The following is a 27,070-nucleotide window of genomic DNA, read 5'->3' as shown; positions in this document are numbered from 1 at the left end:
ATCTCTATTTAGGGCCAAATAACATTCAAGTTTACTTTGTTTTTCTGTTGTTTCATTCCAATAGGTTAGATAATTTTCTTTTTGTGCTTTTATAATTTGGTTGGGCCGAATTTTGTGGATGGATGTTTCAGTGTCCTGATGCTGGATGTTGTTAGTCATGTTAGTTTGTGTTTGCAGCTTCAGAACCATCTGAATCAGGGGACTTTTTTCAGGGTTCACTTCATGGTTTTTAAGGGCTTTAAAATGGTAAGAGTTGGGGTCACTCATTTTTACGTGTTTCCAAAATTTGATGGCTCATTTCTCAGTGTGCATTAGTAGAGGGTATTGGCCTAATTCTGCCCTGCATGCGTTGTTCGGTACTCTGAGGATACTTTTACAGAACTCCGCATGCAGGGCTTCAATCGGATTTTTGTCCCATTTTTCAAATTTGTGATTTAGGAGAGGACTTCACTGCCATATAATGCAATAGGTTCTGTGACTGATTGGAATATTTATTTATTTATTAATATATATATATATATATATATATATATATATATATATATATATATATATATATATATATCTCCCAAATAAACAATTAACCCTCAATCATCCTTCAGGACAAATTTGGGCAAAATCTTTTTATTTATAAATAGTTTCCTTAATCTGAGCAGTACAAGACTTGAAATGTACATTCATTACATTTAGAGCTGCGCCACAGCAGAAATGATTCTGCATGTCAATACCGTAGCGATGCATGAAGCAATGCTAACTTCCGAATCCAGCAGCTTATGATCAATTGTGTGGCGAAAACTTGCACTTTCCTCATGGTCCCTTAAGCAGAGTTCACACTGCACGATTTTAGTCCTGATTTTCACTCGCCAACAGGTTTTGTGATAAGAAGGGTGAGGGTAAATGACTCCACTGATATTTTTGGGTAAGCTGTCCCATTAAGTACTTCATTACACCTCTGGTTTTGTGCTTCTGAAGGATGGAGTTGGTTTTTGAAAGAGTTGTGGAAATTGGCTTCATGAACCCACTTAAACCAGAAATGGACATGAACGAGAGTCTGAGGATCGTCGAGTACATAAGCACGATTTTGGGGCTAGACCATCTCCAATAACACACACCTGAGACAGATCCACAGACAGAAACATGAACTACTGACTGCACTTTGGACAAAAAGCAGTGTGAAAGTTTACTCTGGGCATGTGTGCTATAAAGAAACAGTCACGTCCTTGTTTTGTTACATTTGCACACAGTCATCAGATGAGCATTTTAGAGTGTGTGTGTACTGGTATTCACTACATTATGGGCACCAAATGCTTATAAATCATACAGAATGAAGTGTTTTAAAAACATCAGAAAGTTTAGTGTGAGGTATAGGGTTAGGGGATAGAAAATACAGCCTGTACAGTAGAAAACCCAATATGCCTACGGAATGAACCCATAAAACAAACACCTGTGTGTTAGAGTAAGTTGCTGAAGCAGTGGCATTTGATGCATGAATGTAATTAAGTCAGCAGCGCAAAACACCAAACATTCAGCCTAAAGCAAATGGCACTGCGGTCAGGATTCAGTTCGGAGAGGCTGCCATTGACCTCAAAGATCAAGAGCGCTTCGATAAACAAACCTCTTGGCAAGAAAAATCAGCACAAGCCCAGCTCCATAAAACATTTCATCAAGAGAAAAAGAGTCTGCAAACAGTTTCAGCATTTGCTACCAATCCTTCTTTATTTATAATAAAGGAAAAGCAAGTAGGCCAATTAGCGAGAAAGACAATGAGTGTTTGCTAGTGCAGGAGCAGGCGACGGCATCTGATGTCTTTGGTCCGAACCGGAGAAGGAGGAACGAGACGGTCAAAGCGCATGACTGAAGGCACTTGATTACAGCGGTCTCAGATCGTTTTGGAAAAAAAAAACAGAAACTAGTCTCTCTCTCTCCATACGCGAGGAAGAACAGAAGTTGCTTGATAACAGAGTTCAATCAGAGAACTAATAAATCGCACTACATACAAGGCCGGAGGCTACAAAACATTATACATATAGTTTACATATATACAGGATTGAGCTGAGAAGAGCGACGTGAAGCTTCAGAAACTAAAGAGAGACACACAAACAGACTCGCTGTCAGCAACCCAATCCAGACAGAAGAGCTCTCGCGGTCAAACACAGACGGTCCCAGCATGCACAGCGCAGATGCTTTCCCACCAGAGTGTTTCAGGAGGAGGCTGACGGCGAGCGCAGCGTGAAATGAGAGCGTGAGGTATATCGTGAGCGTGAAGACTCGTGCGTTAGCACCCGATACGCCGGCTTCAATCGACTCTGCCTTAGTGTTGATCATCCGAGAAACGCTTGACCGTTTGAAAGAGGAAGCCCACGAGCAAACACTCACCACAGGAACTACTGAGACTAACACTGAACGCTAATGTGACAGAAGAGAAGACAGAAGAGTGAAGAGCAGCTCAACGGATGTAAACTTGACTTTCTCTTCATCGGACAGCTGTGTGTGTGTGTGTGTCACGGGCCGTGCGTCCGCGGCTGCCTCTGTGGAAGCCCGTTGTGGGCGGGTCGATCCGAGCGATAGCCTGAGGAGTGGGAGGAGCCTCTCGCGCTATTGGTCGGCTGGGAGTCGAGGTCGCTCTGATAGCGGTAGCCGCTTCGGCCGGGGTTTCGCTCGGGGTGCGTGTTTCCGTTATATCGCTGAGTGCCCTGGTAGCCATGAATGAAGCGCCTGTTGCCCTGGAAAATCTGCGAGGCAGAGAGAGACAGACAACAGATCAGCAGGAGCTCAGGCGACGTGATAAACGAGTGCACGCGGTCACTCACCTGTTTGTGCGGCACGCTGGGGCGGCCCGTGTATGCCGAGGCCTGGTGCTGGAGCTCAGGGGGAGGCGGGGCTTTGGCAGGGGCAGAGCCTGTGACTGAGGAAGAGGTGGAGCTACAACGAGAACGGCTGGAGTAGCCTGTCTGAGGATGATACACTGCAGACAGACAGACAGACAGACATATAGTTACTTATGGCTCGTTTCCACTGAGTGGTACAGTACGGTAAACAATTATTTCCGTTTCCACTGTCAGAAGTTGTGAATGGTACTAAAGTAACCACTTTTTTGGTACCCTTCCGTTGGGGTACCTAGCACAGCAAAGGGTACCAAAAAGGTGGAGCTAAACTCACTGCAGAACGTTGACTAGAATTGTCACTTTTGCGTGATACAAAGGGATAAAGCTTCTCCTTCACTCGTTCAGCTCTGCTGTCCGTGAATGTTTGGCATATTTACATCAGAGTGCTCAAACACACAAAAAAAATATATAACGGTGAATTTTATAATTTTATATTTTCACACAGACAATAGCCGTTTCTCAATACGCGTTCTTGTCTGTTCTTGGTCAAACGTCATTACCCAAATACCCACGTAATCTTCTAAATATACTGTTATTGTGTCATGAAAATGTAGTTAAGAGTTTTTCAGGCGAGAAACTCAAATCTGTGGTTTATTTATAAAGATGGCGCCTATTTTAAAATTTGCTATGCCGATTTCGGAGCTCCAGGCGATCACCGGGTGCTCAGCGCTCATGTATTCGCCTCGAGCAGCCTTAGCTCGGCTAGTCCTCCCGACATCTGCCGCTGGCTCGGATGTCTCTGTAGTGATTAAACATGAGATACAATTCGTTTTGTGTAGGCTATATTTAACAGGCATTCGTGGTCTCATGAACCTATGATTTGTTTCTGGTCATATCGTTTTGGCGGAGCACAAATGTTTAACTTTATATATTTATTTTGAACTTTACCGTAGAACAGTGCTGACCTGTAGCATACGTTTGACTGAATTGTTCTTTTGTCTTTATTTCCTCTTATATAAGCCTCTTACACTTTGTACTTATACTTTTATAATGGCTATAATTGTTCATTAAAACTGACATTTAACAAAAAGAGGCAGAGTTGTGCTTATTGTCGCGCTTTATCGTCGATCGCTACTTATACACCATGCCTACCAAGTAAGGGTACTACTGGCAGTGGAAACAAGCCTGATCAGGGTTACCCGTACCGAATTGTACTGTACTGAACTGTACCGCTCAGTGGAAACAAGCCATTAATTTTTAAACTCTTCTTTTACTCTTTGATTTACAGCACTTTGCTTGATGAGAATGGTTTAAAATTGGAGCTATAGATATGAATAAGACTGACACAATGTGATAAGCTGACATAGCGCCATCCACAAAAACTCATGTCAAAATTTATGTATTATTTTCACCATACACACTAGGTGCGTTTACATGGAGCATTGTAATCGGTTTAAAAGTCCAATCCGAATGAAAATGCTCCATATAAACACCTCAATCGGAATAAAAATGCCCAAACCGAATGAAATTGTAATCGGGTTGAGAGGGGTGGGATAAACCTTTCTATAAACCGAACAAAATTAAAATCCTGCCATGTAAACACTTTAAACCGATTACTTTGCGTCTACGTCATCACGTCCAGAGGTCGGGTCGTCAGAACGTGAACGTGATGTCGGCAACGGTACCTTCTGTGATTTGGGGACACCGACGCTACAGTAGAGACTGGGTAATAGTGGAGGTATAAAGTTAAAATTTCCATTATACAGTTAAAAACACATTAGAAAGGAGAACGCTTGCTGTGTGACGGACTATCTGCTCTCATGTCCGGAGTGAAAAACAGATCTGAAATGAAGCGCAATTTTCTGCTTTTCAGCTTAGAAACAACACAGTGATGATAGTGAAAGTAGCTCAATGAAAATAAACAACTTGACCAAAAGTTGCCTTTGTCATTTGTATTTGTATAGATGACAGATTCATAATTTCCGATCTGCTTGAATTTATACGTGCTCACGCCATGAATATTGTACGAAACACGATTGTGATAAAGCAATGCTCCTTTGATTCATTGTTCAGCAACTCTTGGTAAGAAATCGTATTTGTTCCATTTAAGTACAGTACAACTTTGTAGTATCAGAGTACAATTAATCTCAGCTGCATTACAGAGGGGCGTATGATTTCTATGATCGCGTTCTGGTCATATGACTGAGCGCTCGAATGAACGCAAGGATTCAAATATTAACCGTTTATTCTAAGCAAGTGCAAACAGATATTAAAAATATTAACGTAAATATGGGCGTTTTTTCCTCTGGTGACTTGTTTTTGTTGTCACTGTAGGCTATTAGCATATCCTAAAATCGAAAGCACAGGCACATGTAAACACCATATCGGATTAGATAACGTCTCATGTAAACAGTTCATCGAATCTTTCAATCGGAATGATTTTAATCGGAATGACAAAAAAGTGTACATGTAAACGCACCTATTGTTTTAAAGCAGCTTTCCAGAAAACCAGGATGTCAGTGTTTGTTTATACCTTTACAGCATTTAGCAGACTAAAATCCCATGTCAAAATAGTCTCTTTAAAATAATTAATATTTTTCTTGTCTACAGATCATTTTGGCACGCGTGGCGCATTATATAAGCAGCTCTGCAATCTCTCCCACGGCTGCATGGAAAACTGCAGTCTGGCAGCACTGTTCCCGTTCACGGACCCACCTGATCCAAATGACACGATGCTGCACTTCAGAGGCTCCACATCATGGGAGAACTTCACAGCTTTACCCAGATCCTCATCATATTTGCGCTCACTGACAAAGTGCTGGAGAGAGAGAGAGAGAGAGAGAGAGAGGCGCATTAGATGGCTGCAAATGAAGGTGAGGATTTACACTGCTGTGTGTGAGTGTGTGTGAGAGAGAGAGTGTGAGAACTTTTCAAAAGAACTTTATTACAGATAATTAACATTATCCAGACAATCAATCAAAAAAAAAAAAAAAAAAAAAAAGCAAGCCAAAATAGGGACAAAGACCAAGTTTTTTTAGCACCAAATCAAGTCGAAAGAAAGATAATTCATATCTTTGAAATAATGAAAATCAATGAGAATCCTAGATTTGACTGAATTAAAAAAAAAAAAAAAAAAAAGCCAATAAACTATAACTCATGTTTTGTTCAATTTTGCGTTTCCCAGTACCGTAGATAGCCATTTTAGCTTGACCTAATAAAAAAATTCAAGAGTTGACATTTAAACGTTTTCTCTGAACATATTTAAAACCACAAATAAAAATCCTAATAGAAAACATCACCAAAACACAAAGATAAATTCTGTAAAACAGTAAGCAACGGCTGAAGTCTAGAACATTGCATAAATGCATGAAATAGTTTCTCTCTGCAGACAGAAAGGGCAATCATGACCAACATCAGGATTTAGGCAGATAAAAAGGCATTAACTGCAACTGCCCCATGTAAAATTCTCCACTGCAGGTCCCCAAATTTTTTAGTTAATGGTGACTTGTACAACGCTCTCCCATTCAGGGTACTTGCCCTCTTCCAACTGTAAAAAATTACGCCAGGGAGTATCCACTCTATTTAAAAACATTTTGTTTAAAGATTTAACACACATTTTATACCGTATTGACCCAAATATAAGATAATGTTTTTTTTTCTTGGAAATGCATCTGAAAAACCGCGGTCGTCTTATATTCAGGTCTAGACTTTGACATGTCAATAATACACCCACAACAGTAGGTGTCGCCAAAAACGCATAAAACGAGTCTGCCATGAAATATGTAATGTAATGCGTGTTCTAAAGATCGCGAGTGAAAACAAAAGAAAAAGAAAAAGCTTACAGCAGCATGATCGTGACTGTCATGTTAGCCTGATGGGAACAAACCTCCTCTGCAAGTGATTTTAAAACATAAGACAGTACCCAGATTTGAAGACTACAATAAGATTTCACTTCTACGGTTAATAAAAAAAAAAAAAAAAAAGTGTGTTTTAAAGAGAAAAAAAGTTTTTCAAAAAGCCTTTTTCCAAAAGGTACATCTGGAAGGGGGTCGTCTTATAATCAGGGTTGTCTTGTATTCGGGTCAATACGGTACATTTCTTTTCCCGAAGCTGGCTTCAGACCAATTAATGTCACATATTCACAGTGCAAAAAAACACCTTTACAATCTTCTAAATTGGGAGATAATGACAAAACAGGGAATGGATCATCACTGTTTGGAACAATTAGCCCCTCATAATAGTCCTCCAGCAACTTGATTTCTTCCGCTGTGAGAGCAGCTCTCCATTGCTCAAGAAGTCTTTTCCAGCTGACTGTAATAGGCACCCGAGAGTTGTTACTTTAGAAGAGAGAGGAATTCCATTGAGTGCAGGGAAAGGGCCCTCGAGAGAGATGTCCATGTGTGACCCACAGACTAAAGGTTCTTGTAAAAACCAGTATAAAAGAACTAATTCCGCAGGGTCTTTGCACAGTGAACAAAAGTCCACACCTTAAAAACATTACGATAAAAAGTTGGAAGCTTGGACAAATCCATCTTTTTAGGATTCAACCAAAACAAAGACTTGTCCATACCTAAGCTTCCAAAAGACTGCAGAACCATGAAAGCTATAGATCTCCAGTTCGAGTCCACTGGTCCAATCAAAAGTCTCTGTACAAATTGAAGCCGAAAAGCTGCCGTTCTGCTCTGCAAGTGCATAAGTCCATGACCACCCTCTTCCTTGGGAAAATACAGCTTTTGGAACCCAGTGCAGTTTATCCCAAAAAATGATCAATCAAAATTGACTGAATTTTGAATAAGAAGTTTGGAGGAGGATCAACACACATTAACCAATGCCATAGAGAAGATGCTAACAAGTTATTGATAATCAATATACGGCCTCTATATGACAACTTTGGAAGAAAAAATTCCATTTATCAAGGCGACCTTTCATTTTTTCAACAGCTCCTTCAAAGTTTTTTTTGTACACCCATTTCATAACCTAAAAACACTCAAAGATACTTGAAACCCTCCCTAATCCAAGTTAACCCATCTGGGAGGTTTGGATCCCCACCTAACCATCTTCCAACCAAAACGGCTTCACTTTTAGACCAGTTTACTTTAGTAGATGAAAACAATTTTCAACAATTTTAACAGCAAATCAACATCATTCTGAAAACTAATTAAAATAACAACAGCATATGCCGACAATTTAAACACCTTTAAACATTTTGGAATATGCAAACCATGCAAATCTGTCCTTAACTTACTTAAAGGCTCAATTGCTAAAGCATAGACCATACCTGACAAAGCACACCTCTAAAAACCTTAAAAAGGAGCGCATAAGTCACCATTAACTTTCAAAATACTCTCAATGTCACTGTACAAAACCTTAAAGGTACAGTAGGAGATCTCGGAAAATGCTAACTTTAGCCTGATAGCACTAAAAAGCGAACGTCCCACCATCCCATCGCGGTCCAAAGCCAAAATACCAGAGCAGAATACCAGAGACATTAAATTACTACAATAGGCTACATCAACGGTTTCCAATTACAGTCCTCGCGCCCTCCCCGCTCTGCACTTTTCATATGCATATTTTATCACGTCCGATGCTGTTCTGTTCGACCGTAATAAGTGCCCTGTGAAGTGGACATCACCAGATATTCCGCCATGATGCCAGTTCAAAGTGTATGTTCCATACAAAGGGCATTAAAGTGCGAGAGACGTGAATTTAAATAGTATTTATTTACAGAGGTATGTGTCACACTTCACACTACTCTAAGTTTCGTCTGTGTGTGAAGATGCTGCGCAGCGCAAATCCGTGAGTGAAATAAACAAAATCAACAGATTTCCCTGCTCAGGGAGTAGAGAGCAATGAACACTATGTAGGGAGCATGTCAATCGTAACACAGTTCATGCACGGAGCTCACTTCGAATGAGCTGGTTATCTGAACCGAGTGTGTTAACCAAGCGAGACATGCAAAATATGCAGGACGGGGGACGCGAGGACTGGGACTGGGAACAGCGCTGGGCTACATCATGTGTCATTCACCCATGAGAAAACTTTACAGCACAGTTAGTAAAAGTACTACAATACCAGGAAGGAAGACTGGGATGTTGATGTTTGCCTGCCATTCTGGCTCTGTCTGCAAAGCGTGCGTGAACGAGCCGATGACGTATCCTGTCTGCGCAAACAGGGTGCGCAGAGGTATGCAGATACATACGTTGACAGGCACGTAGGAAAGACAATTAAAACGCTCGGACCGAGCGTTTTGATTGGACGAACATTTCTTGGTCCTACACCTTCCACAGAATATATAAATACATTTAGACCACTTAACTTAATGATTGCTATCAGGAAATGAAGAGGCTTTCAACCAGAACAAAAAAATGTTTCTGAAGACAATCACCTATGGCACCTTTAACCATTAAAATAAAATTGGAACTAAAGCCAAACACCTCTAAAACATCCCATAAATAGGAAAGTGCATCCATCAATTCTATGCTCTGAAAGCGTGATCTGACCAGAGCTCCTTGTGCGACTGCATCTAATAATTTACCTAAAATGATCTTATTAAGGGAATCAAAATGAGCCAAATTACACGTACTATCAACAAGCATCTGAAGCTCTACTAATTCTCTCAATTGCTTTCATTGAACAGGTAATGTCTCTTGTGAGGCAGAGTATATTGCTGACACAACTGCTTAATTTGTACTTTTGCAACATCCCACCACTGCTGCAAACACTGAAAAGATTTTGTAGTTCTAAAAAAAAAAAAAAAAAAAAATTCCAAAACTCTTTGAAAAGATCTTTAAAATGCTTATCACATAATATATGTTACTATTAAAATGCCAATAAGCACTTTTTAGTTTAATGAAGCTACGAGATACAACACACTGTAACAAACTGTGATCAGACAAACCCACTGGACAAATTGAACAGCTTCTAAAAAGATTAAGCTGATGATTAAAACAGTAAATTCTATCCAACCTTGCCAGTGAGATCAAGTTATCGTAAGCATGAGCCCAAGTGTATTGCCTTTGAATACCATGGAAATTTCTCCAAACATCAATCTCATGAGTTTTCAGTAATTGAATAAGTCGTTTTTGTGAGGGCATGTGCGGTTCAACATGATTCCCATCAAGAATGCTCTCAGTGCAATTAAAATCCCCCCCTAAAAACAAAAGATTATTTGGTTTACAATTACATAATACATTATTCAGAGTATCTAGAAAAATCATTCTTTCCAAAGTATTGACTGGGACATACACACAGATAAAAATAAAAGAACAATTTTCAAACTGGGCAACAACTTCCAAAAGCCTGCCTTTTATAACCTCTTCTACTTCTACTCTTCAGGGAATACAATTCCTAGAGAAAAGAATGGCAACCCTACCACTGGTTGAAGTCAAATGACTTAAAACAGAAAGCCCATAAAATTCTTTAGCCCAGTCAGAACCATTTAATATATCACTATGCGTTTCTTGAACAAGCAAGACATGGCAGACTTGTGCTAGGTGCATCAACAGCAGCAGGCAACGCAACAATAACATTCTGCACCTCATTATCGCATGCAACATTATTTTTTTCACCATCAGCTGGTAAATGATTTTTGTCCGGCTGATCTAATCTGCCTGGACAAGCGCGGATCAAATGACCCATTTTACCGCAAACAAAACATTTCATGCTGCTTGTTGTGACAAAAACAACAATTAAACTCATCCTGATGAAAATTTAAAGCCAAATATCCAATTCATCCAAATTGTCTTGCAGAATCATATAGACATAACACCTAAAAGACACAACATGCTTTAAAGACGGGGACTTGCACCCGATTGGTATCATCTTTATAGGAGAAAAAAAGTTTGCCATAACGAGAAAGCATTCCAGTCAAAACCTCATTCGAAATAAAAGGTGGCACGTTAGACAGTTACTCTTTTCGATGGAGTAGAAATTCCATTAAATCACTACACCACTTTCAACTAGCTGGTTCACTAAATCAACTGTCTTCACAAACACCACAATAGCATCATTCATATGGGATGCAGACATGATGTTTCCAGTACCAATCACTTCACCTATAGCCAGACTGCAATCTTACACACTCACAGCGGAGTCTACTTTAACACCACGACGCCATGTGAGGAAGTCAAAACTTCCACTACCTAAGGCTGCCATGCTCCTAATACAAACAGATGGTCTGGTGTATGTATATGTATATGTATACACATACATATATACACACACACACACACACATACATATAAATAAATAAAAACTACCTTACCCTCCCAATCTAAATTGACCAACAATATTCAAAAAAAAAAAAAAAAAAAAAAAAGTGTACCACTTGTACCTGAACAAGCCAAACGCTCGCACTCAACACTCCACCCACTCACTCAGCACATGCGCACAGAGAGAGAGTGCAAGTGTGACAAATGAGGACATAAATGTGTATAATGACAAGGCTATGACAGGTATTATAAGGAGAAGGTGACTTTTCAGGACATTACTCCATGTCCCCACTTTTCAAAACGCTTATAAATCACACAGAATGGAGTGTATTGAAAATCTGAAATACAGAAAGTCTCCTGTAAGGGGTAGGTTTAGGTGTAGGGTTGGTGTAGGACAATAGCACATACAGTTTGTACAGTATAAAAACTAGTGCTGTCAATCGATTATGATTAATCACAAATTTAAAATACTAGGATTTACCTGCAAATGTGTTGAAATAAAGAAATGCATGACAAACTAGTTCAAGGAAACAGAACCTTTCACACTTCCGCCAGGTATGAGACATAATCCTTATTATTCTTTTATCATTATTCTCGTTTTTATTCAGCCATTATCAGCCTTTAAACAGGCAATAAAACGTTTACCAAGCCACATCGCTTCAATCCCAGTATACATTTACCCAACTATTATCAAAAGTATTTCTAAATAAAATACAAAACATTTTCTTGCGACCTTATGTGAAGTATTATGACAAAATGCATTATGAAGAAGAATTGCACCTGTTCTGCAGCTGCATTAGAGCTAATATTAGCATCATGCTACATAAGACAGTTTATGAGATTAATAGTACACTTTTACTCAGAACTCACTTCAAACCACCATCAAGTGTTTGTAATAACTTCCTTTTGCGATCACATGTGGAATTTGGTCATTTACTGTTGTTAAAATATGCTATTTATAGCCTTTTATATGCTGCACAAATTAGCATTTCAGATGTACACATTCCACTCAAGAAAATCACATATAGACCATATCTATCGTAATCGTGTGTTTATTATCTTATATAATCTATAGTGGCTGTTGTCATGTTTATTTCTGTTGTGTAAAAGCCTTAACATGTATGCTCTGCTGAAACTCACGTTGTTTGTGATGTTACAACCGCCTCTCCGTTCTTAAGTTGCCAGGGATACATTCCAAGTATAATAAACATTAGTAAAATGATCCATTTTAATTTGTATTTGTCTATATACACTTTGGGCGGCCGCGGTACATTTAAAAAAAAAAAAAAAAAGTAGGCCAAAAAAAACGCAAACCATGGCTCTGTAATTTTTTCCCATGACTGTTTTTTTAAAATAGCCCACTTGTGCCGTTACCCTGGCAACACTGGTTCCCTTTACCCTCATCATCACACAATGATAGATAACCTTCCGCGCTGCGATGACGGGAAGTAGTTGGGGTCAAACCTTATCAAACGATTAATTTGCGTTAAAAAAATATTAACGTGTTAATTTTTTGATTAAATCGCATGCGTTAATGTTAACACCCCTAATAAAAACCATTACGCCTATGGGATATCCCCACTTTTCACAAAAACAAGTGTGTGTGTGTGTGTGTGTGTGTGTGAGAGAGAGAGTGAGTGAGTGAGTGCGTGAGTGTACCTTGATGTCAGCCCGTAGCTCAGCGAGCTGCTCCTCTGTCAGTGATGCTGATTGGTCAGCCAGTCTCTTCAGTTCTTCTGCTCTCTTCTGACGGCCGTCCAGAATCGCCACTGTCACGAGAACACACACCTGATCAGCCTCCGTGAACAGCACACACACACACAGTGATCTCTCAGTGACTCCCTCTGTTAGAGTTCCCACTCAATGCATGATTCTGAGCCAATCATGGGAGCGTTAAATGCAGACAATGCACACATGTATGAATCTTCTCTCGATGGGTGAGGTTTAAGGGGCCGATCGAGAGCCCAGAAAGCACCAGCATGAAACACTACAGTGGGTTTTGTTTGCAGTTTTTTTTTTGTTGCCGTGTTAGCTTTTTGGCCTTTCTTGGGCTCTATGATTTTTGCGATGTGGAAAACGCAGACCGAATTGTGGAATGCAGTCATAAAAATGGATTTTAATGTATAATGCAGAATTTCACTGAATTCGTCAAACTTTGCGTGTAAGTTGCGATTAAGTTGCGACATAAACCAGTATCTTTTAGGGGTGCAATGGATCATCGATGATCTGTGATCCGTACGGACCAGTCCCCACGGTTCGGCACGCATGTGAGTCGCGGATAAACTGTTAAGTTTAACCATTGTAAGAATTACAGAACCTCAGACACTTTGAACTTCTGAGATGGACAACACACACACACACACACACACACACACACACACACACACACACACACACACACACAGAGTGTATTAACATACAAACATCTGTTCCCACATCCCACTGAGAGAAAACGCCTCTCTCACATATGCATCAGTTCCTTTTCATCCCCTTCCTTCCCCTCACCTAGTGCTGGGTGGTATGACCAAAAATTTATATCACGGTATTTTTCAAAATTATACCGGTTTCACAGTATATGACTATTTATTTTTTTAATGCATGACCGGGTGTTAACCACATTTTCTACTGATTGAGAGAGGAAAAACTGCAGTAGATTGACTTGGGCCACGTTCACACAGCAGCAGAATACAGTTGCCAGTCCTTAATACGGTAACGTTCATACACAGTTTGGTTATTTACAGGCGTGACAACCGCATTCTGTAACCGAACTCACACCTGTAAATTGTGTGATTTTGGTAACTTACAGTGATGGAGAAATGAGCTGCGTGTCATTTTAAAACGGGAGGAGAACGGACGGGATCTAAAACTTTGTGTTCTGCACGCAACTTAAATGCTCCGCTCTCCACCCAAATTTAAAAGCCGCTGTCGGTTAATGAAGATTTGACGAAAGAACTCGCGGCTCGAATGGACTCATGTCAGAGGTGATCAAACTTTCAGTATTATGGACGTCACCATCTTTGGTTTTACTTTTGTCACTGTCGCTATGGTTACTGGTAAGGAATACGGGCTTGACTCCTGTTGCACGTTCATACAGACAGTATTCTAAACACAACTATAAGCTGCTATGTGAACGAGACATTTCGAGACTCACGTAAAGAAAATGCGGTTGTCAATCCCTGAAACTGACAGTGTGAACATGGCCTAATGCCCTATTTTACTGTCATGATGCACTAAATAGTGACTAAACATGACCCATTACATGTTAACCAGGAGTCACTCATTTATAAATCGCGACATCGTCTGATAAAATCAACATGAAATCTAACGTTACACTAAAGAGCCGGCTATGCAGTGGTTTTGGTTATATTACTTTTTTGTCTCATGCAGAGCACTGCCTGCGTCTGAGTAACAAACTAAAAAATAAAAATAAATACAAAAAAAAAGTGCCTAATATTAACAGACGAACTATGCTCATTTATAATTCTAAACACTCAGTTAGCAGCAGGTGCTTGGAAACGCTGTTTTGTACTCATCTACTGATGAGTCTGCTGCGGTACGGCCAGCTGAATGCGGCGCTTCTCAGCCGCTCGCTGCACAGAACAGACGCAGAGAGACGCGACTCTGCGCCGAGAGTCAGATCTCACGCTCGCGGGGCAGCACTGGCGATATCTTCCAACTGAACCATAACCTTATCCAAAAAGTTGTTAGGTTTGTCAGTTTGTATATTCTACGGAAAAAAGCAGCTAAAAGGGTTTGAAAGTTGCTAAATATAGTGCTGAAGTCGTGCTCATGTGTGTGAGACGCGGGAGCTGATGGCAGCGGGCGCTGGATATTGTGGATGAGTTCTTCTGTGTCGTCACATTTTACAGCTTTAGAACTTTCACTCTTAGTAACATACAGCTGTGTCCTCACCATGCAATAGTGAAAAGAGACCCCTCTCAAACATTGTGGCGTTCCGAAAGTTATTTAAATTAGGGGTCGACCCAGCACGATATTAAGCATTTTTATGATTATCGGTATCGGTCATTTTCAAAACCGATGTGCCGATATAATTATTTAATTTTGAAACGCGCTATTTGGCTCTGATGCAGCCTGTCAGAACTCACCACTCTGTGGCCTCGAGCAGTCTCCGCCCACCGCGCATCTGATTTGTTGGGAGTCACGAGTCAGACCAATCAATGTGGAAGACTAAGGCACTCTCTCACTGAAAGCGCTTGCTACAGTTTCAGTGCTCATCACGCATCAGTTGTCTCTCAAAGGCAGCAGCAGACGTTGCTCAAGTTGCAATGAATCACAATCCACTACACTGAAGTTGCAAAACACCTCAATATTATCTATTTATGGTTTCCGCGATGGGGAAAACACAGACGGAATCGCGGAATCCAGTCATATAAAGGGAATTTACTGTATAACGCGGAGTCACAGAGTTCGTCAAAGTTTGGATGAATTAATCAAAAGTAGGTCAGTACACTTAAATCGCGCAATGGACTAGTATCTGTAAATATTAAGCTGCAAAAAGACTTAAATATGAATTCTGTATGTTCTGCGTGTCTCTGTATATGTGAATGGCACAGACACACACACACTGAAGTGCGCGACGCTCACGGTGTTTTCAGCATCTGCCGTCTCACTAAATGAGGACATAAATACATGACCAACATCCCCAGAACTGCTCTGAGAGTTGCTTCATGAGCATTTGACCGTTTCATTTGAGTAAAACGATCGTCATATCACATACATAGGCTATACAGAAACTTAAGAGGTCCTCATGGCAACCCGTCAAAATAAAAGTTCGGTTTATCTACTACTACTACAACAACAACTTTTGTTTAAAAGAATAAAAATCACAATACGCTATTTATTCCATGTTTTAATTTTAATGGTAAACCCATTTGTTTGGCAAAAAATTTAGTTTAACTCTCATTTGAATAAAAGATAACTGAAATTAATGTTTTATGGCTTCATTTGCACTGCACTGTAAATTAAAACTAATCGAAATTACTGTCACATAGGCCAAGATTAAGATACTGTCACACAGGCCAAGATTATGACGACATAAATTGTGACATTTCAATAGGCTATTGAACCAAGTGTGCCTATAACAGGCTATTAGTGTTATAGTTTAATTAAAATAGTTGCAGTCTTCTTCACAACTTCTACAATGGAGCTATGAAGACAATTAAATTATTTACACTTTTATATTATTATTATGAGAGGTTATGCTATTCCACATACATTTCTAACATGTAAATTATTGAAGCCAAATACTTACATTTCCCCAAGCGGTTTAGCTGTAGTACAGTATTCATAGGCTTAATCATGAAGCATGCAGTGGCCCCACTTTTAACTCTCTCTTTATATTACCCTTATTGTAGATGGATGCATGGAGGATGACAAGAGTAAGAAGTGCAATCAACACCAGGAAAGGCAGTTTTTGTCAGAGCCCTTGTTATTCTTAATTTTGACATTAATTTTCATTTTTACATTAGACATAATATATCGGTTAAAAATATCGGTTATCGGTCCACTTGGTCTGTAATAATCGGTATCGGCATCGGCATCGGCCCTGAAAAACACATATCGGTCAACCCCTAATTTAAATAACAGCGGTATTGCGGTATTTTAAAAATTCATATCATAAGAAAAATAAACACCGGTATTCAGTATGAACCGGTATACTGCCCAGCACTACCCTCACCCATCCTTCCCTTCACTCAACTCACTCAGAATGGTCAATAGTAGAATATAATGTTCTACATGAATGCAAGTGATATTTACAGTCATGTTTGGTATGATTTGAATTGTCTCAGGTCATCTGGTACAATGGTCTCATTCTTACACTTCCCAAAACACCCAATGTACTTGTTACATCATTAAAAGAATGGCATCTACGCTAATATTAGTCTGTTTCTTTCTTATTCCGAGGTCACCTTAGCCACCCAGATCCAGTCCGTATCCAGATCAGATGGTGGATCAGCACCTAGAGACGATCTCTACAGCCCTGAACTTCAGCGGAGACCAGGACACCTAGATGAGCCCCAGAGACTGATCCCCAGTGAAGACCCTGTCTCCTAGACAGCTATTGGGACAAGACCACAGGAACCAGATGAGTCCTCTGCACAATCTGACTCTGCTGCAGCCTAGATTTAAACTGCTGATTTTGTCTGGCCAGAGGAGAGTGACACTATTTCGACACTATTTCCCCGTCTAAATACTGTAAAGCTGATATAAAGCCACCCAGCTTTATATCAAGCTGATGTAAAGCTGCTTTGACACAATTTGCATTGTTAAAGCGCTATACAAATAATAGTGCCTTGACTTACAAGAAGTAAACTAAAAGGTAATACAGATCCTAAGAGTTTAGAGATATTTTGCATACTGTAGAGGGCGGGTCAGTTCTCAGTGCTTTTCATGCAAAATTACCTTTTGTCCCAAAAGGTGTTAACTCGATCAATACAAATTCTAATTGTTAGCTCCTGTCTCCATCTCGGGGGATGTTGGTCTTGGTCTGAAGTACTTAAGGAAATGTTGCAAAAGGATCTGGGCCTTCTGCAGCCGGAATGAGCCCATAGGATGAAGAGTGTTCGCACACTTCATACTATGTATTTTTCTCAAGTCAGGTATGCTTACTCTTAGATTCATCTTTGAGATTTTGATGTTTTGTATTGATTTGATATCTTTGAATTGGCACAATACATATTTACCTGACTGATAATAAATTGTTACATGAGAAAATAATTTCAGAGTAAGTCAGAATAAATTCACAAGTAGATTAAGTGAAGGCGTAGGTTACCGCAAACATGCGTCCAGGGTTAGTACAGACTAGATCTCAGGTTAGATGGAGCACGGGGCACATCAGGTGAGTTTCTAGATTTCTGACTAACTGCTTAACTTTAGTCAAGCTGCTATGCAGATGCATTAACTATGGGGGCTAGATAAAAATACTATTGAGATACCAGCATGGTTCAGGCATATTTCATAGTACTAGCCATAACCTCTGGTTATTGTCTCCGCTTTAGTCAAGTTGTTATATAATTAAACTAAATATAGGGGGCTAGATAGAAACACTACTTAAGTATCATAGTGCTAGCCATAACCTCCGATTATTGTTTGAGCTTTAACTAAGTTATTACATAGGTGACTGTAGGGGGCTAAACAGAACCACCATTTAAAAATGACAAGCATGAAGCGGTCTATTAAATAGTGAGTCATAACCACTGACTAATGATCAGACTGGAGGGTTTGTGACCGTGGGGTACATGTACATCGGCCGGCGTGATACACTCTGAGCGACATAGATTCCTAATGAAGGTGTAATAAAGTAAAGCATTAACTAGAATAATCAAATGTCAGAAGAAGAATAATTAGAAACAGACAAACCAATTTGCATTTCAACCTAAATTTGAGGACATCATAAAATTGAGTGAGATTAGAATTGAACATAAATTTAATAACTTTGCGCGCTGAATAATACCGAACATGCAGGAAACCTTCATCCACCATTGGATACCTTCTTTGGGCCAAATGTGTGGACCTTACACCATCATAGAGTGAAAGTTGGAATATTTAAGGTCTGAAGTCCTCAGTCTTCGGCTTGAAGAGTAAAAATCCAGACTTTGAGAGAAATTCATGACTTAGATATCATAATTTTACAAGAAACCTGGTGTAGAGGGGATGACTCCACTGGCTGTCCCTCAGGATACAGAGAAATTATATTATCTTCAGTCAAACTCAAATCCACCACACAAGGAAGAGACTCTGGAGGGATGATAATCTGGACTAAATCTGAACGGTCCATAGAATTAGTCAAAAGAGAACAGTACCACCTGTGGCTGAAAATCAGAAAAGGCATCATAACATCTCAGCCCGTCTTCCTGTGTGCCATATACATACCACCCCTCGAGTCCCCCTATTTCCAACAAGAAACTTTTCAAAAAAAGAGCAAGAAATCAGCCATTTCCAGGCCCAGGGAAATGTGCTGCTTATGGGTGACTTCAATTCTAGAACCGGTGACAAATTAGATTATAGAATCATGAGGCATCAGATTCATTACCGGCAATAACACATTTTTTCCTTCCCACTCCCCCAGACAGAACTGTGATCAGGCAGTGAACTCTCACGGAAGGCAGCTGCAGCAGCTCTGTCTGAATCTGGCTCTGTACATCAATGGAAGACTGCGAGGAGACTCACTCGGTCGCTTCACCTACAGCTCAGCTCTTGGTAACAGCACTGTAGATTATACAAATCACAGATCTCCATCTTTCCTCTTTGAGAGCTTTCACGGTCAAACCCTTGAAACTTTTCTCAGACCACGGCCAAATCACACTCTATATAAAGCAATCTGAAGCGTTACCCAAACCAATTAGGACACCATATCAAATGCACAAAATTATGTCATTCAAATGGACAGAAAACAGTACTAGTAATTACATTAATGCTATTGAAACTTCAGAAATACAGTCCCTCTTACATTCTTTCCAAATAAAGGAATACCCTAAAAATCAATTCAGCATCAATCAAGTAGTGAGATATAAATTACATATTCTACAAGACAGCACAAAGTAGTAATAAGATAATTCCAAAACCAAAAAAAAAAAAATTGGACACTGACAGATGGTTTGATTCAGACTGTAAGGCTCTGAGAAAAAACCTCTGAAATTTATCCAACCAAAAACACCGTCAAACAGAAAACCAGGATCTCCGTCTTCATTACTGCGAGGCACTAAGGCAATACAAAGCCACACTCCGCCGGAAAAGCGCCCAATTTCTGCACGGACCAGTTTGAAGAAATCGAAAAATCAATAAATTCAAAAATTCTGGGGTAAACGGAATGTACTATACAAATCAAATCAAGAAGATCTGGCTATCCAAGATGGAGAGATATGGAAAAATCATTTCCAAGAATAATACAGCTCAACTGAAGTTCAAAACACTGATCAAAACAAAATAATTAAACTAGACATCTTGGAAAAATCAAAACAAACCAAAACCCTTTAGATTTCCCAGTAACAATGAAAAGAATTGGAAGCCAAATTTTTTTTGCTTGTTTCATAGATTTCAAGAAAGCATTTGACTCAATTTGGCACGAAGGATTATGCCTAAAACTTACTGACGGTGGTATAGGGGGGAAATTCTATGATTTGATCAATCAATGTACACAGCCAGTCAATGTGCGGTCAAAATTGGAAATAAAAGAACAGAATTGTTTTCTTCAGGAGGCGTGGAATTGCAGTTTAAACCCCACCCTCTTCAACATTTACATGTGCTGGTCATAATTAGAATATCATCAAAAAGTTGATTTATTTTACTAATTCCATTCAAAAAGTGAAACTTGTATATTATATTCATTCATTACACACAGACTGATATATTTCAAATGTTTATTTCTTTTAATTTTGATGATTATAACTGACAACTATGGAAAATCCCAAATTCAGTATCTCAGAAAATTTGAATATTACTTAAGACCAATACAAAGAAAGGATTTTTAGAAATCTTGGCCAACTGAAAAGTATGAGCATGTACAGCACTGAATACTTAGTTGGGGCTCCTTTTGCCTGAATTACTGCAGCAATGCAGCGTGGCATGGAGTCGATCAGTCTGTGGCACTGCTCAGGTGTTATGAGAGCCCAGGTTGCTCTGATAGTGGCCTTCAGCTCTTCTGCATTGTTGGGTCTGGTGTCTCTCATCTTCCTCTTCACAATACCCCATAGATTTTCTATGGAGTTAAGGTCAGGCGAGTTTGCTGGCCAATTAAGAACAGGGATACCATGGTCCTTAAACCAGATACTGGTTGCTTTGGCACTGTGTGCAGGTGCCAAGTCCTGTTGGAAAATGAAATCTGCATCTCCATAAAGTTGGTCAGCAGCAGGAAGCATGAAGTGCTCTAAAACTTCCTGGTATACGGCTGCGTTGACCTTGGACCTCAGAAAACACAGTGGACCAACACCAGCAGATGACATGGCAGCCCAAACCATCACTGACTGTGGAAACTTTACACTGGACCTCAAGCAACGTGGATTGTGTGCCTCTCCTCTCTTCCTCCAGACTCTGGGACCCTGATTTTTACTTTCATCAGAGAACATAACTTTGGACCACTCAGCAGCAGTCCAGTCCTTTTTGTCTTTAGCCCAGGCGAGACGCTTCTGACGCTGTCTGTTGTTCAAGAGTGGCTTGACACAAGGAATGCGACAGCATGTCTTGCATACGTCTGTGCGTAGTGGTTCTTGAAGCACTGACTCCAGCTGCAGTCCACTCTTTGTGAATCTCCCCCACATTTTTGAATGGGTTTTGTTTCACAATCCTCTCCAGGGTGCGGTTATCCCTATTGCTTGTACACTTTTTTCAACCACATCTTTTGGTAGCCTTCCCACACCTTCCCTTCACCTCTCTATTAATGTGCTTGGACACAGCGCTCTGTGGACAGCCAGCCTCTTTTGCAATGACCTTTTATGTCTTGCCCTCCTTGTGCAACGTGTCAATGGTCGTCTTTTGGACAACTGTGAAGTCAGCAGTCTTCCCCATGATTGTGTAGCCTACAGAACTAGACTGAGAGACCATTTAAAGGCCTTTGCAGGTGTTTTGAGTTAATTAGCTGATTAGAGTGTGGCACCAGGTGTTTTCAATATTGAATTGAATTTTTTGAGATACTGAATATGGGATTTTCCTTAGTTGTCAGTTATAATCATCAAAATGAAAAGAAAAACATTTGAAATATATCAGTCTGTGTGTAATGAATGAATATAATATACAAGTTTCACTTTTTGAATGGAATTAGTGAAATAAATCAACTTTTTGATGATATTCTAATTATATGACCAGCACCTGTACATCAATCAATTGGCTAATACACTAGAGCACTCTCCTACTCAAGGTCTCACTCTACATGACACAGAAATAAAGTGTCTTCTTTACACAGACGACCTGGTTCTCCTGTCGCCCACTAAAGAGAGGCTTCAGGACAGCCTGAATCTGCTGGAGGACCTGGGCCCTGACAGTCAACCCCCAAAAAACTAAAGTCATGATCTTCCAGAAACGCTCCAGACCTCAGGGACTAACACACACACACATTCACACCATCACACAGAACCATTGAAACAACACAAACATACACCTACCTCGGCCTAAACATCAGCTCAACAGGTAACTTTACTTTGGCTGTGAAGGAGCTCAAAGGGCTTTCTATGCCATAAAAAGATCAATTAATCAGTCCAAATCCAGTCCAAATCTGACTCAAACTTTTTAAAGCAGTAATTGAACCAATTGCATTATATGGCAGTGAGGTGTGGGTCCATCTATAAAATTTTACTTTGTAAATTGGGAAAAACATTCAATTGAAACTCTACATCTAGGTTTCTGTAAAAGAACACTCAAAGTCCAAAGAAAAACACCAAACAATGGATGCAGGGCAGAATTAGGCCAATACCCTCTCCTTCTAAACATTCAAAAAAGAGCCCTGAAATTCTGGAAACACTTAAAAACAAGCGACCCCAGCACATTTCATTATAAAGCCCTGAAACACCAAGAGCTGAACCTCACCAAGAGCCCCTCCTTCAGCTGGTGCTGAGACTGACTCAGGACTCACACACACACACTCTCAACAATTCGGCCCACACAGATCATCAACACAGAGAAACAAGTACATCACACACTGGACAAACACCATCAAAAACCAACACAAATTAGAGTGTTATTTGGCACTAAATTGAGAGTACTCCATATCAGGAGTACCAGACGGGCCGGTGGAGACAGATATGGCTCTCCCGTGAGGAGCGAAGCTGTTCCCACTGCAGTCTGGGAGAGATTGAAACAGAGCTGCACTTCCTCACAGAGTGCCCAAAGTACCTAAACATCAGAAACCACTACAATCCCAAAATAAACTAAATGTTTCCCCAATTTAATAATTGCACCCCAACTAGGGCTGTGCGATTAATCTAAATCGAACCACAATCGTGATTTGAGATGTTGCGATTTACTAATGTGGCTGCGATGTGGACGTGATGTTCTCTGTTCCAGATCAAACGCAAATGCATGACTGCCAGCCTTGAGTGGCAAAAAATAAATAAAAAAATAGAAAGCGCGCGCGAGTGGGATTATGGTGTCTACAAGGCCAGATCAATAGTCAGGCAAAGTAATACTAAAGAAAATGTTATGTAATATGAGATTACTTCGGCTTCGAAATGACAGACACCGAACAAAAAAGGTTAATTTGCAAGAGCTGTGCCACAACGCAAAAGAGCTCCCTTATCGGTTCTGCTTTTAGTAGCCTACTGGAGAATAAAATATACATTTTCTTATTTGTTTTTATTAGTACATGAACGTTATCTTACACATTTTATCTCCCCAACAGATTCTAATTTGAAATAAGTTTATAATGCATGTTTGCTATTCCCAATTCAGAAGACCACACACACAGCCTGCGTCTCTGAACGCTTCTCATACTCGCTCCTCTCTGCCCCACACGGCGCGTATCCTGCGTCTCACGGACGAGCCGTTTATGCTTTCCGCACACACGCAGCCTGTTTCGTGATGCTCGTTTATACTCGCGAGCGCATCTGGCAGTATGGACAAGGCTTGACGCATGTGCACAACCGGTGTCAACTCGCGCCTGGCTCCGCGTTTAAAACAAATGTAAATTCAGTCTAACCGCTTTGCTAATTTCACTTGGATGAAATGAAACATTCAGCACATTTTCCACTTGTTCTTAAAATCCCAAATACCTAAAAATTAATAAATCAGCCTATGTAACCTATGTAATACTTGAATCATTGACTAAAGTAATACAGTTCTTTATTTACACAAAATAAACAAATCTTTCTGGTGAAATTCAGTAATTAAGTAAATTCTGTAAAAGTAGTAATACCATTACAATCTTCCCTGCCTAAAAAAACAATAGAACCCCTCCCAAAACACAATAGAAAATGTAATGGATTTAAAGGCTATAATGGGAATTGTATTGGTTTTAGTATAATGGTGTCTACAGGCATTTGATGGATTCTATTGGTGGGATGTAATCTGGCAGATGGGAACCAATAGAACAACAGTAATTCCCATTGCAATAATGCCCAAAACACTACAAAAAGGAATTTTGTAATGGTTTTAATGGAAACCATAAGAATTTATGGTGATGGTTTGTATTGTTTTTTTCAGCACAGAACAATTGACAATATTGAGCTGAAGCTTGACTTTGCAAAATTAAAAATTAAAAAAAATTTGCAATTAAATATTTTCCCAAATCGCACAGCCCTAACCCCAACTGAAACTCACCTTCATTCTTGGTGAAAAATGTGAATGTGCAAATATAGCGGCAAGATTTATAGCAGCCTGCTAACTCCTGAGGGACAGCCACAGCCAAGAAACCAATATCCAGCAAACATATGGCTAACTCACACCAAACCAACCACATGCCTGTAGATAATGTTGATTTCAGTTATTCAGTTTATTAGTTAAATACATAAATAATCTTGTTACACAACCTTTACTATATCATATATGTATCCATATGTTTTAATGTCATTATTTTAATATTACTTGCTCAAATGTTATTTCAATTGCCATATTGTTCCAAATTACACTGTTGTACATGTTCACTTCTCCTGTGCATGCTTTGGCAATGCAAAATGTGCTTTTGCCATCAAAATAAACTGAATCGAATTGAGTGAGTGAGTGAGTGAGAGAGTGAGAGAGTGAGAGAGTGAGAGAGTGAGAGAGTGAGAGAGTGAGAGTGAGAGAGTGAGAGAGTGAGAGAGTGAGAGAGTGAGAGAGTGAGAGAGAGAGAGAGAGAGAGAGAGAGAGAGTGAGAGAGAGAGAGAGAGAGAGAGGCGTGATTCAGATACCGCATTTCAGACAACGCCTCAGCGGATGGATACATACACACAAAGTTATGTTAAAATACCCATTTTGGCAAGTATTCTGGTAAACACAGTTGGTTATGTCTTAAGTTAACGTATACAGCTGAGAAACCAGATGTGGGTCAGTATTAGGTCCGTGCATTTAGTCTTAAAGAGACAGCAGCCTATAATACCTGCTTCTGTCTGCTAATCATCTGTATTTAACTTATGCAGTAAGCATTATTGTGTTGTTTTACACTTCATTTTTACATTTCTGCACCTGAACACTACTGTTACTGTCTTTATTTATAATTTTATGTTGTAGGCTGTTCATCTATGCTTGTAATTTGTGTAATTGTTCTTGTTTTATTACTGACTTCTGTACCCCAGCAGAAACTAGCTTAACTACTGAAGTACTTAAAGTAAGCTTTTAGTAATTAAAAGCAAACTTTTTTTTGGCCGATTTGAAAAATGATCCGATCCGTGAGTTTTGTGATCCGTTGCACCACTAGTATCTGTAAATCTTAAGCCACATAAAGACTATTTAAATATGAATGCTTTATGTTCTCTGCATCTCTGTGTGAATGAAAGGTGCAGACGCACACACATACTGAAGCTCACGGTGATTTCAGCATCGGTCGTCTCACTAAATGACAAATACACAAACATTTCCAGAACTGCTCTGAGAGTCACTTCATGGGCATTTTACTGTTTCATTGGAGAGAAAATATATCATATACACTCAGAAACTTAAAAAGGTATTTACGGCAACCTATCAAATCAAAAGTTCTGATAACCAGAGACACGTAAATGCACAACAATTTCCTAAACGTCATTTTTGTTAAACTTCTAATAAACTGATATGAAATTGTATAAGTTTCATGATTTTATTCAATTAGACATGCTTTTTGATCAATAAAAAATTAATTTAACCATTTAAAAAGAGTCCAGAAAATTAAAATGGAACAAAACGGTATTTGGGAAAAAAATAAAACTGATTTCAGGGCCCTAGCCTTTAAAATGGTGAAAGCCATACTTGAGTTATTAAATATCTTATTTGGTTTCTGTTGTAAATTAAGACCACTCGTTTGCTCCAAAAACGCAAACTAAATTAATTTATATTTATTTGCTTAAAAACCTTTTGCAGTGTATCAACAGAATTAAAAAGTATGTTTGACAGACAATGGCCTCTAAACACTAGTGTAGTGTCCTACCCTGCATCATGTTATTTAAGGAAAAGCCCTTCTTGTCAATATGGAGTTGACTTCATGTCATTTAAGCACTTGTCCCATTCCAGCGCCATTTATTTCTGGCATGCACATTTCACTATCACTGGGAAAGGAATTGTGAGGAGCTGAAGTCCTAACGTCATGCGTGTGTGTTTCTGTATGTGTAGCAGTGCTGTCATTCTACTCACGGGCTTCTGCTTTGACTTTGTCCATCTCAGCGAACAGCGTCACCTCTCGATCCATGAGACTAAACAGAGAGCAGAAACAGTTAGAGACAAGCCCATCTCAGGCTGAAGAGCACCTCAATGCATTCAGAACTGCTGAGAAGGTTTGATCGTGTCTGTTCACTGAAGTTTGGCATAAACGTGCTGCTGGTCAAAGTGTGAGTTTTAATTTCCTAATCTGTCAAATGATCAGGGTTAAATGGGTTCTGTCCTTTCCCTGATTTAAAACATTAACAGAAATCACACAGGCCTGCTTTTATTACATAATTCCACGTGAAATGAATAAATGATTTATTTGACTCAGTAGCTTGGTGCCGATTTATAACGCCATCTGAATGACGTACATTCACGTGAGATATAGACTCAACAGTGCTCAGTATATATTTTCACTCATTGGCTGCCGTTTCTGTAGTGTTTGGTGATGTTATGAGTGAAAGTGAAGATTAGACGACAGAATACTTATTGTGCTTTTACTAATGAAGACAACAGGAGAATTAGTACTTTTACAGTGAAAGAAGCAGAAAAGGACCAACAAAGAGAATAAAAAGGAAAATGCTCTAAAAATCACTCAAGTCTGTATAATTGACAAAACTCAAAAATCAAGCTGATCCACACTGATAGATGGCAGTACACCAAACACCACTGTGGCATCTGTGCTTAAAATACATGAACAGCAAACTAATGCTAAGCTGAAGAGCTACTGAATACACCTTTAAGGCAACATGAACAAAGCAGTCAATTATGTTGACAATT

At 39.6% G+C, this 27,070-nt stretch overlaps 1 protein-coding gene across 2 annotated transcripts in view; it reads right to left on the bottom strand.

Annotated features, from left to right (window-relative positions):
* Positions 1–621: 621 nt before the first annotated feature.
* The window catches only part of spats2 (spermatogenesis associated serine rich 2), a 37,024-nt gene continuing 10,575 nt past the window's right edge, over positions 622–27,070 (bottom strand). For both annotated transcript variants that reach the window (XM_058784665.1, XM_058784666.1), the window contains exons 9-13: positions 26,282–26,340; positions 12,695–12,804; positions 5,541–5,643; positions 2,811–2,965; positions 622–2,732 (exon numbers count right to left, since the gene is read on the bottom strand). In XM_058784665.1, the coding sequence (XP_058640648.1) occupies positions 2,502–2,732; positions 2,811–2,965; positions 5,541–5,643; positions 12,695–12,804; positions 26,282–26,340 (658 nt within the window). In that variant the 3' untranslated portion in view covers positions 622–2,501. The remainder of the gene's footprint in view (positions 2,733–2,810; positions 2,966–5,540; positions 5,644–12,694; positions 12,805–26,281; positions 26,341–27,070) is intronic.

Source organism: Onychostoma macrolepis, chromosome 08 (genome assembly GCF_012432095.1).
Source record: "Onychostoma macrolepis isolate SWU-2019 chromosome 08, ASM1243209v1, whole genome shotgun sequence".
In the NCBI taxonomy this organism is placed as follows: Eukaryota; Metazoa; Chordata; class Actinopteri; order Cypriniformes; family Cyprinidae; genus Onychostoma; species Onychostoma macrolepis.
Note: the sequence above shows the minus strand (reverse complement) of the source record. Positions and strands in the feature narration are given on the sequence as shown.